The 12,705-nt window shown below is 41.2% G+C and overlaps 1 protein-coding gene across 2 annotated transcripts in view; it reads right to left on the minus strand.

The window, feature by feature from the left end:
- LOC122555690 (PGAP2-interacting protein-like) overlaps positions 1 to 12,705 on the minus strand; it is a 131,383-nt gene that overhangs the window by 46,893 nt on the left and 71,785 nt on the right. For both annotated transcript variants that reach the window (XM_043701727.1, XM_043701718.1), the window contains exon 8: positions 7,674 to 7,790. In XM_043701727.1, coding sequence (XP_043557662.1) covers positions 7,674 to 7,790 — 117 coding nt within the window. The remainder of the gene's footprint in view (positions 1 to 7,673; positions 7,791 to 12,705) is intronic.

Consider the following 12,705-nt stretch of genomic DNA (forward strand, 5'->3'; position numbering starts at 1 on the left):
TTTGCCAACCTCCAGTCTTCCGGCACCTCACCTGTGACTATCGATGATCCAAATATCTCAGCAAGAGGCCCAGCAATCTCTTCTCTAGCTTCCCACAGAGTTCTCGGATACACCTGATCAGGTCCTGGGGATTTATCCACCTTTAATCGTTTCAAGCCATCCAGCACTTCCTCCTCTGTAATCTGGACTCTGGACTCAGGTTGATCTCATGTATAAGACGACACCTCATTTTGGGGCCAAAAATCTTGTATTTTCCATATATCTCGTGCATAAGCCAACTCAAGTTCTTCACGGTTACAAATCAACATTTAGGAGTCAGTGTGCCTGCCTGTTGCGCTCCATACCAGCTTTCCAGTCTGCTGACCGTACCGCTCTGTTCCAGGTCTTTCAGTCCAGCAGCCGCCATTCTTTGTTCCAGGTTTTCAGAATTATTGTAATGGCACAACTACATGAAGCGACTACCGTGACCATGGAGTCAGTTTCCACGGTTTCAGTTACCCACTGTTTACCTCGACTCAAACATATTACAGGGAATGTTCCAGAACCAGGCACCAGGGGGCTGCCAGGAAGGGAAATCTCCCATTTAAATGAATAGGTTTGTACCTATCCGCGGTTTCGGGCTTCCACGGTAGGTCTAGGAACGTATCCCCCCAGGTACAGGGGCGGGGGGAGTACTGTACTATTCTACCATAGGACGCAGAATGGAGAAAGTTATTTTATAAATAAATATTCAATAACGGCCATCATTCTTCTTTCCTTTTGTCGTTTATTATTTTAAATAGAGATCTGGCCCTTTTTTGTCCATTTTTTGACACATGCCAAGCATGAATTTCATCCCCTTGAAAACAATACATCGGTTATTACTTGACCTCCTAATTTCAGCTTTAAAAAAACTGTCTTTGGTAATAGGGAGGGGATTTTAACTTTCCAAACATAGAATGGGACTGCCATAGTGTTAAGGGTTTAGATGGAGAGGAATTTGTTAAGTGTGTACAAGAAAATTTTCTGATTCAACATACGGATGTTCCTACTCGAGAATGTGCAAAACTTGACCTACTCTTGGGAAATAAGGCAGGGCAGGTGACTGAGGTGTCAGTGGGGGAGCACTGTGCAGCCAGTGACCATAATTCTATTAGATTTAAAATAGTGATGGAAAAGGATAGACCAGATCTAAAAGTTGAAATTCTAAATTGAAGGAAGACTAATTTTGACGGTATTAGGCAAGAACTTTCAAAAGCTGATTGGGGGCAGATGTTCGCAGGTAAAGGAACAGCTGGAAAATGGGAAGCCTTCAGAAATGAGATAATGAGAATCCAGAGAAAGTATATTCCTGGTGAAATGGTGAAAGGAAAGGCTGGTAGGTGTAGGGAAAGCTGGATGACTAAAGAAATTGAGGATTTGGTTAAGAAAAAGAAGTAAGCATATGTCAGGTATAGACAGAAGAGATTGAATGAACCATTAGAAGAGTATAAAGGCAGTAGGAGTATACTTAAGAGGGAAGCCAGGAGGGCAAAAAGGGAACATGAGAAAGTTTTGGCAAATAAAGTTAAGGAGAATCCAAAGGGATTTTATAAATACATTAAGGACAAAAGAGTAACTAGGGAGAGAATAGGACCCCTCAAAGATCAGCAAGGCAGCCTTTGTGTGGCGCCACAGGACATGAGGAAGATACTATACAAGTACTTTGCATCAGTGGAAAAGGAAATGGAAGATATAGCATGTGGGGAAACAGATGGTGACATCTTGAAAAATGTCCATATTACAGAAGAGGAGGTGCTGGATGTCTTGAAACTCATAAAAGTGGATAAATCTCCAGGACCTGATCATGTGTACCCTAGAACTCTGTGGGACGCTAGTGAAGTGATTGCTGGACTTTGCTGAGATATTTGCATCATTGACAGTCACAGCCAGAAGACTGGAAGTTGGTTAATGTGGTGCCACTATTGAAGAAAGATGGTAAGGAAAAGCCAGGGAAGTATAGATCAATGAGCCTGACATCGGTGGTGGGAAAGTTGTTGGAGGGAATCCTGAGGGACAGGATTTACATGTACAGGGGAACCTCGATTATCCGAACGAGATGGGCGGGCACTATTTCATTCAGATAATCAATTATTCGGTTAATCAATTGAATGCCTTTCCACTGGGGCTCGGAGTTTTTAAAGTCTGCTCCCTGTTCAGGAGTTTGCAGCAGCACACAGCACGTGAGCCCCCAACCCCAACATCGCCCTCGCCCCCAACTCGGTCCAACATCGCCCCCGCCTACAAACCCTGTCCAACACCACCCACTGCTCACCCCTCCCCCCAACCCCCCCCAACACCGCCCACCGTGCCCCCAAACCGTCCAACTTCGCTCCCACCTCCCACACCTGTCCAACTCCACACCCCCAACCCCATCCAACACTGTCCCCCGTGGGGAGGGGGTGGTTAGGGTACATCCCTCTGTAGAACTTTCTGTAGAAAGTGTGGGGGGGAAAGGGAGAAGGTAGGAGGTCAGTCATTTGGAGACAGTGCCTGTTTAGTCACTGTAAACAAAAGATGCGATCACTGTTGGAAACACGTCTTTGATTTAATGTTTTTATCGGGACTTCGAGATCTCCTTTGGGTAATCCGATTTTCAGATAATTGGTATTTGGATAATTGAGGTTCCCCTGTATTTGGAAAGGCAAGGACTGATTAGGGATAGTCAACATGGCATTATGCGTGTGAAATCATGTTTCACAAACTTGATTGAGTTTTTTGAAGAAGTAACAAAAAGGATTGATGGGGGCAGAGCAGTAGACATGATCTGTATGGACTTCAGTAAAGCATTCGACAAGGTTCCTCATGGGAGACTGATTAGCAAAATTAGATCTCATGGAATACAGAGAGAACTAGCCATGTGGATACAGAACGGGCTCAAACATAGAAGACAGAGGGTGGTGGTGGAGGGCTGTGTCAGACTGGTGGCTTGAGACCAGTGGAGTGCCAAAAGGATCGGTGCTAGGTCCTCTACTTTTTGTCATTTATATAAATGATTTGGATGCGCGCATAAGCGGTACAATTAGTAAGTTTGCAGATGATACCACAATTGGAAGCGTAGTGGAAAGTGTAGAAGGTTACCTGAGGGTACAACGGGATCTTGATCAGATGGGCCAATGGGCTGAGGAGTGGCAGATGGAATTTAATTTAGATAAATGCAAGAGGGCATTTTAGAAAAGCAAATCAGAGCAGGACCTATACACTTAATGGTAAGGTCCTGGGGAGTTTTGCTGAACAAATGTGCAGGTTCATAGTTCCTTAAAAGTAGAGTCACAGGTAGATAGGATAATGAAGAAGGTGTTTGGTATGCTTTCCTTTATTGGTCAGAGTATTGAGTACAGGAGTTGGGAGGTCATGTTGTGGCTGTACAGGACACTGTTTAGGCCACTGTTGGAACATTACGTGCAATTCTGGTCTCCTTCCTATCGGAAGGCTGTTTTCCCTGGAGTGTCGGAGGCTGAAGGGTGACCTCATAGAGGTTTATAAAATCATGAGGGACATGGATAGGATAAATAGACAACGTCTTTTTCCTGGGGTTGGGGAGTTCAGAACTAGAGAGCACAGGTTTAGGGTGAGAGGGGAAAGATATAAAAGAGACCTAAGGGGCAACGTTTTCACAGAGAGGGTGGTACATGAATAGAATGAGCTGCCAGAGGAAGTGGTGGAGGCTGATACAACTACAGCATTTAAAAGACATCTGAATAGCAAGGTTGGAGAGGGATATGGACCAAGTGCTGGCAAATGGGATTAGATTAGATTCGTGTATCTGGTCGGTATGGACAAGTTGGACCGAAGGGTCTGTTTCCGTGCTGTACATTTCTATGACAGCCAAGTGAAATGTAATGCAGTCCTTTCTTCTATAACACAATTGCTCCGTTCCTGTGCAACCCCACGCTATGCAAAAATCATGTGATAAAAATAACACTTAAAATGTTGGCAATCTAATCACGTTATAGCCAATAAGCGTTTTACAAGTTTGCGTTTTAGAAACAGTACTCCAAATTCATCAATATGTTCCAGCCAATTTGCGTTAACAAAAGACGCATTATAATAGAACTGACTGTAAAAACTTCAACATGGTGTTGCTCAACTTTCACAGGCTTTTCAACTAAGTCAGAAGTTGTGAAGATTCAGAATGGATAAAAAGCTGACTGAAGGGTAGGAATCAATTAGTACATGTTAAAAGAGTTACATCAATGTGGAGAAAGCACTGAATGGCGTAACTAAATACTTCGTCTGAATTTGTATCTTCAGTCATTTTGGAGGTATCAGTTCTTTTTAAAAATTACATGTTGGAATTAGAGTTCAGTATGGGCATAGGTGGTCCAGAGTTATGACCTGTAATCATTACTGTATGGACTTGTAGGCAGAACATTGAAAAGTCATACCAGAAACTGTTTCCATGCTGTACATCTCTATGACTCTATGACTCTAAATGCTGCTAGACCTGTTACGTTTTTCCATCATTCTGTGTTTGTTTCAGATTTCCAGCATCTGCAGCATTTTGCTTTTATTCCAGTTTAGAAGATCAGGAAAGGATTTTTTAAGCCCAAGGGAAACCCCCATAGTTTAGACAGAAAGTTTAGCTTTACTTTGATATTGAGTTCTATGAAGTCCCTCAATGAAGATGCTTGAATAGTGAAAAGTGATGCATATAATGAGACTAGATTAGCTTCAATAAAGAGCTAGTCTCAGACCTAAAGTGCTGAGATAAAAGCTGAAAAGGTTGTGTAGCTAAGTACATTTCAGCTTGTATGAATTAGTGCCGGAGTAGCTCCAGAAAGAAGCTATCTGCAGTTCAAATCTACAAGTTAAAGCCACAGTGACTTAATCTATCGAGGTGTTAGAGCTAGGGACACTGGGGTGTTTTTGGATGTTCCACAAGAAGTGTTTTAGGGTACAGTGCCAGATTTGTGCTTTGGATACTATACAAAAACTGTTCGTTTTTCTTTACAGCTTATAAAAAGGTGGCTTTGGTATTGAAGGGATTATACTTTTCCTCTGTATTCAAAACTCTTTGAATTTGTATCAAATGTGGACAGTTTGGTTTATTCTGTTTTATATTTTCTTTTGATAATAAATTTTGTTTTAATATTCTTAAAACATCAGCATTGCAGGCCTACATTGCAGCAGGAGATCATTTCGTTAAAGTGGATAAAGAGTGGAGCTGGTCAAACAACATCAGAGGAGTAGAGAAATCGACATTTCAGGTTGGAACCTTTTATCAGGACCTGCCAGACATGTTGAGCTTTTCCAGCAACTTCTGTCTTTGTTTCAGATTGCAGACTGAAGTTTGGCTTGTCACATTTCGTTTTGGTTTGATTTAATGAAGTGGTCCTGAGCTGACTTCTGCAAAATTCATTGACATGTGAGCATAGTGTAATGAAGATACATCTTCAGTGACGGGGAGGTCTGGGGGGATAGTAAATATCCAGCAGGACTTGGGGCTGGAGCCGGGAGTGGTATGTGTATGGGAATGATCATGTGATCAGGTGATGTCAGCGGCCACATGATCGGCATCAGCAGAAGCAATGTTGTCAATGGCGGTTGCGGGAGCGGTGAAGTTGGCAGGGGTAGCAGTGGAGTGATGTGCTCGGTGATGGTCGAAGAAGCAACGTTAGCGACGGAAACAACGGAGTCAGTGGTGGTCATGGGGGCAGCGTGGTTGTCAGCGTCAGCAGAGGCAATGTGCTCGTTGACGGTCCTGGAGGCAGCAATATCAGCAGAAGCGGCGTGTTTGTCAGAGGAGGCTGCGGGAGCGGTGTGGTCGATGACATCAGCAGAAGTGGCGGCAGCCTCTGTAGAAGTGACATCATTGTTTTCGGCAGTGGATGCGGCTGGAGAATCCGCATGGTTAATGGCATCTGGTAGATCCAGGAAGAGTTTGGGGATAGAATCTGGGCTGGTCAAAGAGGTCTGGGTCTGGAGGTAAGTGTGAGAGAGTTTGGCATACTTATGCTCTTTGATATACGATAGGGTGGAGAAAAAGCATTGGTTGAGAGTGTGGATTATTCTGAGCATGAAAAACAGCAGAGGTCCTTTGAGAAAGTGAGAGCTGTCCTGATGGCAGAACTGAGAAAGGGTCACCAGACCTGAAATATTAACTCTGATTTCTCTGCGCACATGCTGCCAGACCTGCTGAGCTTTTCCACAACTGATGTTTTTGTTTCTGACTTACAGCATCTACAGTTCTTTCGGTTTTTAGTCAGTCTGCAACCTGACTTGTGCAGAAATAATATAAACTGAGATAACAATATCTAGCAATTCTCCGCATTTCCAGTAGATGTCAGTTTTGTATCTGTATTTTATCAGCTTTCCTGGTTGTAGCATAACCTATTGCTGGGATGTTATCAAGACTCAGAGCCTTTGCAGTATCCAATATCTTCAGCCATTTCTTGATATCATGTGAAATGAATTTAATTGGCTGAAAACAAGTGCCAATAATGCTATGAACCTCAGGACAGAGCCATGTTGTATCATCCACTCAGCCCATCTAGATGGAGATTTTTGCAGACACTTCAGTTTTGTCATTTACGCTGATCTGCTGAACACCCTCATCACTGGAGATGTGAATGTTTGTGGACTCTCCTCCTCCATGAGCTGTTTAGTTATCCTGCCTTTTCAACAATTCAGGACTGAGTCCCTGACTCAGTGGTAATGATAGATTGAGAGATATATCAAGTCATGAGGTCACAGAATATGGTCGTATACAATACTACTATTGATGTTGTGCCGCTGTGTCGCTTGGTTATCAATCTTGAATTTCTATATCTCTTCAAAACTTCCCATTCAGCGCAGTGGTAGCACTAACATGTGAAGGTTGGACTTTGTCTTCACGATGATTGTGTGGTAGTCACTCCATTTACTACAGATATAATGAGATTGAGGATCAAGTATTTGTTGGTTTCTCACCACCTGAAGCAGATCAGGTCTAGCAACTATGCCCTTTCTAACACTGCCAGCTCAACTGGTCGGGGTACTATCAATATTTCATGGTAATGAACATTGAAATCACCCACCCAGTGTACATTCCACGCACCCACCAGGTGGCATTTGAGATGGAGGAAAGTTGATCCAACAGCTGAGGGACGGCGGTTGCAATCAGCATTAGGCTTTCTTGCCCAGGTTTAAAGTGATGCCATGAGACTTCATCAGTTCCTGAAGCACACTCAATGTGAGGACTCCCACAGAACTCCCTCTCAACTGTATACACCACTGTGCCCCCACCTCTAGTAGTCTGTCCTTTTGGTGGGTTGGGAAAACCCAATGGACAGTGATGGGAGAGTGTGCGACATTGCTTGTAAGGTATGATTTTGCATTTAAAAAACAGTATTACACAATGTAATCCATATTTCAGTCATGCATTTTTAAAAGATTTACTGGAAATTATATTTGATAATTCTTTAAAAATTATGAACAGTTTAAGTCAGGTGTAACATCTCTCAGATTATTCAAAGAATATTAATTTTCATATTTCTCCAAGTTCTATTGTGCAGATCTTTTCAATTCAATTCGTCAAAAGTAGAATTTTAGGTCTCCCATTATATACATCTCCCATTGATATAGGTCATTAACAGAATCATTTACATACACAAATGTCAGTCAAGTGATAAGGCAATTACATTTCCACAATGTAACAACATTATTCTACTTACATAGTTTGACATACTTTGCCAAGACTTTGAAAAGAATGACATAAACAGTTTCTATTGGGAAGCATTTGGACTGTTCGCCAAAGAATAATCCCAATCCAACCAAATGCATGAGCACACCTGGAAAGTAGAAATTGAGAACTTGATTCATAAACATTCTATCACTGTTAAAATGTAGTTTTTAAAACAAAAGAAAGCAGATAAATTACAGGAATTGTCATGTGACATTAATTAAACATTTCTGTACATTACAGTAAAATTTAAATGGTCATCATGATTTGATTTACAACTTCTTCCTCAAATATTTTCAAACATATAGTCAATCTCTTGAAATAAAAATTATAACAGAGCAAGACATTGATTAGTTGTAACAGTAAAGGAATAATCAAAATTCTTTGTAAGCTTTGTCAAACAATAACTAAGATCCAGAAGTATTTCTGACATTTGACAGGAGTAGGTGAAATTGAAAACAGAATAAATAAATAGATGGTCTTACATTGAATTTGCATAAATGTACATCAACCTAACACTGCTGATGAAATAAAATTTGTTCCAATAAAATGTATCATAGATAAAGAATGTAGACAAATTTGAAAAGGGACATTAGATATTTAGAGGCCTATATGCACAAAGACAGTAGCCTCGTTCATTGAATTATTGTCACACAACACCAGGTTATAGTCCAATAGGTTTATTTGAAATCACAATCTTTCAGAGCTTCACCTGACGAAGGAGCAGCGTGCTGAAAGCTTGTGATTTCAAATACACCTGTTGGATTATAACCTGGTATCGTATGACTTCTGACCTTATCCCCCTCAGTCCAACTCTGGCATCTCCACATCATTAAATAATCATTTATGGAGGCTGTAAAGCAATAATTTACATATAGATAATATTTATTTTTGACCTGCAATTTTATTTCCTTTTTCTGAAAACAATGCTCCGATCGTTTTTTTTGTACCAGAGTATATCAAGAATTCCAATATCTCGGTCAAGTGACTGACTATTCTGTACGTATGAGTCTTACCTCTATAAGCAGATGACCTGACCAAACCCAACTAACCCTGATCTATATATGGTACGGCCCGGCAGGAGTCACAGATATCAATAAAAAATGGGGACAGAAATAAATGTCACACATTCCTATCGCAAGCCTAAGTTAAGTGTAGTGTCCTACTTCTACCCAGCTGAAGTTGGTTAACTCAGCACAGACAGGAACCAAGTCTGCATTTTTCTACCTGTTGACTCAGATTGCAACAATGAGCCTTGACTCTCAACTGCATTAACCTAAACTGAAATTAACTGGCATGCTTAAAGTAAAGTCTGTCAATAGAGCAGACACAAATGCAACTTCCAAGTGCAAGCTACGTAAAACCTGCAGTATTTTTGGGCAGTCTTTAATGTAGCTGGAGAAAGAGAAATGCAGTGTCCATTTTAGGAGATGGAATACAGACCATGCAGAAATTAAAATGGAAAAGTTTATCTCAAAGGGCAACTTGACATCCCTCTGAAAAACATTCTAAAGAATCATGATTATACTCTGGGAAATTCAAATGTTGCATCCAGTTGATATCATTTACATTGTTCCTGCTTCCCACATAACAAGATAATATCTTCATGAAAAATCTATTTGACATTTTATTTTATTTGTGACAAGAGAAAATTATGAAGTCATGAGGCTGGATGCCATTTTTCTTTGGTAGAATATTATAATTCAAAGTTATAAGAAACAAACTGTGTGCACAAACAAAAATAAATTGTCAACCATTTTCATGAAATGTTTCCCCTTGAATGAATGACAAACTAAACACAAAATTCTGTAACATTCTCATGCCTTTTCCATCTAGATATGACATAACATTCTCTAAGTGGTTAATGCTCACTTTTAGAAGCTGTCTTGAGTAGCTGCTTATGTGAATGTGAAGTTAAATTATGACATAATGAAATATCACAAATTATTTCAATAGGAATTAACATAAAAATATCAGACGACAAACTGTAAGTAACCACCATGAACACCCCCTCCCCCAGCCACCTTTCAAAGCATCAACAAATTTGGAGAAGTTGAGCTTGCAATCAAAATTTTCCAAAGTAAAGGTCATGCTCCCTGATGGAATGACCCCAAACAATTTAGACGGAATGTGGAATGTGTTCCACCCAAAAGAATGTCGCAATAGGTCAAGTGAAATTTTAAAGACTGAAAATGTTGTATTATTGGTTTCTACGGCTGGCTCCACTGCACAGTTGTTTTCTGTGCAACTTTCATGCAATCAGGGGCAGCTTCTGAAAGTCTCATGGTTCACAGTCTCTCGAATCATGAACTGCCTGGATGTAGCTTATATGTGTTGCGTGTGTCCGCTCTATTGACAGTGAGTTTGCATTAACCTTGCCAAATATTTCAGGTAATTCTGAAGGATAATTTCATAACTTGCATACTCCTATTACATCTCGTGTTCCTTATTCTCCCCCACTGGTTTTTAAACCCTCAATACCAACTCAAGGCAAATCCTTGACTATTCATCCAGTATACCCTTTGTAGAGGGCCAGTGGCATCTATAGAAATAATTCAAATGAAATGAAAGCCTGCAACGATACAATCTCTTTTCAGCAACCTATTTTGTCATTGGCTCAATCATTGTTTATGCACGATAAAGATTTGTCAAGTGTTAATAGTATTTGCAATTGATACTTTAAATGTCTGATTGACTGACACCCCAGAGAACCTAGATGGGGCTACTAAACAGACTGCCTCATGACATGGTGGCTTCCATGGCCACCTCTGATTAGTATTTAGAGCAATGGGCCCAATTCGATCCCACACCCGCAACTCCTATCCCAGAGCAAAACTGCTATTCTCAAGGTGGCTGCGCAAGCCAGAAAATTTCCTAATTTGAAGTACCTGCCTCAAAACTCTGGTTCTCATACTCCAAAATCTCATAGATGTTTACCATACAGCCCAAACCAAAGTAATTATGACATACATTTCCTTTGAAATGCCAATATACTGATCATAGAACCTGTATCTCCACCCCAATCAATCTGAACTGTTCTGAGGATCATGGATTCAAATAATTCTCCAAAGCCTTAGGAACACAAAGCCATATCTGCTGTCTCAAAGAATGTAAAAGATCTGATGTCACTATTTGAAGAGAAGTTTCTTTGGCTAGAATTTCACCTTTGGCCAGCATTACTACTATACATTTTTTGGATATTTATCCCAATGCTGTTTGTGGACAAATTGGCTGCCTTATTTCTAGAATATTTATTTCCTTATTACCGCAAACTTGTCAACAAACTAGACATCAGGAAAATGCAACATGGAAACCATAGTTGGTACTTGGCACTTGGTTGAGATTGGGAGAATCGACGTTTCAGGCCGAAGCCCTTCATCAGCCTTCCTGATGAAAGGCTCTGGTCCAAAACATCAATTTTCCTGCTCCTCGGATGCTGCCTGACCTGCTGCGCTTTTCCAGCAACACAATCTCGACTCTGATCTCCAGCATCTGCACACCTCACTTTCTCCTACTTGGTTAAGATTGCCCCTTGCTCCAAATGACCTCATGTTGGATACTAAATAACAACATCTCAGGGCATGCTCCATGGGTACTGGCCACATACACCCCACATTCACAGATATTGACACCTGAAATGTTCCAGTCTCGAAGTACCCTCAGGACACATCTGATCAATTTACAGGATGCTTCTATACTTAAATGCTGCACCTCAGGTTGCACCTGAGGTTGCACTTTGTAATGCTGTTGCAAGGACACTGTGCTGAGGGAAGCACACAGTCATGCTGCATTTCCAGGTTCTTTGGTTCCTGTCATAGCACTCACTCATTCTGAGCCTACAACATCCCTGCCTTTTGATGCGTTGCCCTTTGGTGCTTTGTTGCCTCAGTTAGATATACCAGCCTCAGTCTTGCTTTCATTTAGCTCAAACACAAACGCAGAATGCTTGTCAGGGTTGTCAAGGGTGGCACAGGGGCTCAGTGGTTAGCACTACTGCCTCGTAGTGCCAGGGACCCAGGTTCGATTCCAGCCTCAGGCGACTGTCTGCATGGAGTTTGCACGTTCTCCCCGTGTCTGCGTGGGTTTCCTCTGGGTGCGCCTGTGCAGGTCAGGTGAATTGGCCATGCTAAATTGCCCATAGTAATCGGTGCATTAGTCGGGAATGGGACTGGGTGGGTTACTCTTCGAAGGGTCGGTGTGGACTTGTTGGGCTGAAGGGCCTGTTTCCACACTGGAGGGAATCTAATCTAATCTAAAACAGGCCAAAGGGGAATCTCCTTCACTCAGGTGTCATGACACATTAAGTCAAAGTAGCTTCTGATGCCAGTCCAGGATCTGTTCAGGGCAGTCAAAGTTAGGATACTCTCCTCATAAAAGGGTGAGTAGCTGAACGACCTTCAGGACAACACCTGCCTTGACTCTTTCTGCCCTGAGGGCACTTTTCCTCATAGAATGAGGGAGAAGTGACAAAGGTGGGTGGCATAGATACAGTCCTTCTGCTATAATGCGATAGTTACAGTTACGTTCTTGTGCAACGTCATGCTTTAGAAAATAGCACAATACCGGTCATCCTGCAAAAATGCACATTTCATTAACGCAAATTTGCTATAACATGGTTGACAAATTGAGGATACTGTTTCTAAAGCACCAACCTTTAAAGCGTTTATGGGTTATAACATCATTCCAGCCCCATTAATTTAAATGGTGATGCTATTACACAATTTTCTTACATAAAGGGCTTGCCGAGAATAGAACTATCATGTTATAGCTGAACTGACTGTAAAAATAACAGGGCTTATGGAAAAAAATAGGGTTGGGGCAGACCACCAAAAATTTACTCAAAATTGAAATAAATATAGTAGTTAGCCTAACACAAAGGATAGCACAGTTTAAATAAATGTTAAATTCAAATCCAATAATGAAATAATACAGTAACATCTCGCTTCTCTTCAAGTGTTATGGCCCTTCTTTTATGTTCACAACCGGCAATTCTATCACCAGGATGCTTCTTATAAACATTCTCC

This window comes from Chiloscyllium plagiosum, chromosome 1 (assembly GCF_004010195.1).
Source record: "Chiloscyllium plagiosum isolate BGI_BamShark_2017 chromosome 1, ASM401019v2, whole genome shotgun sequence".
NCBI classification, from domain to species: Eukaryota; Metazoa; Chordata; class Chondrichthyes; order Orectolobiformes; family Hemiscylliidae; genus Chiloscyllium; species Chiloscyllium plagiosum.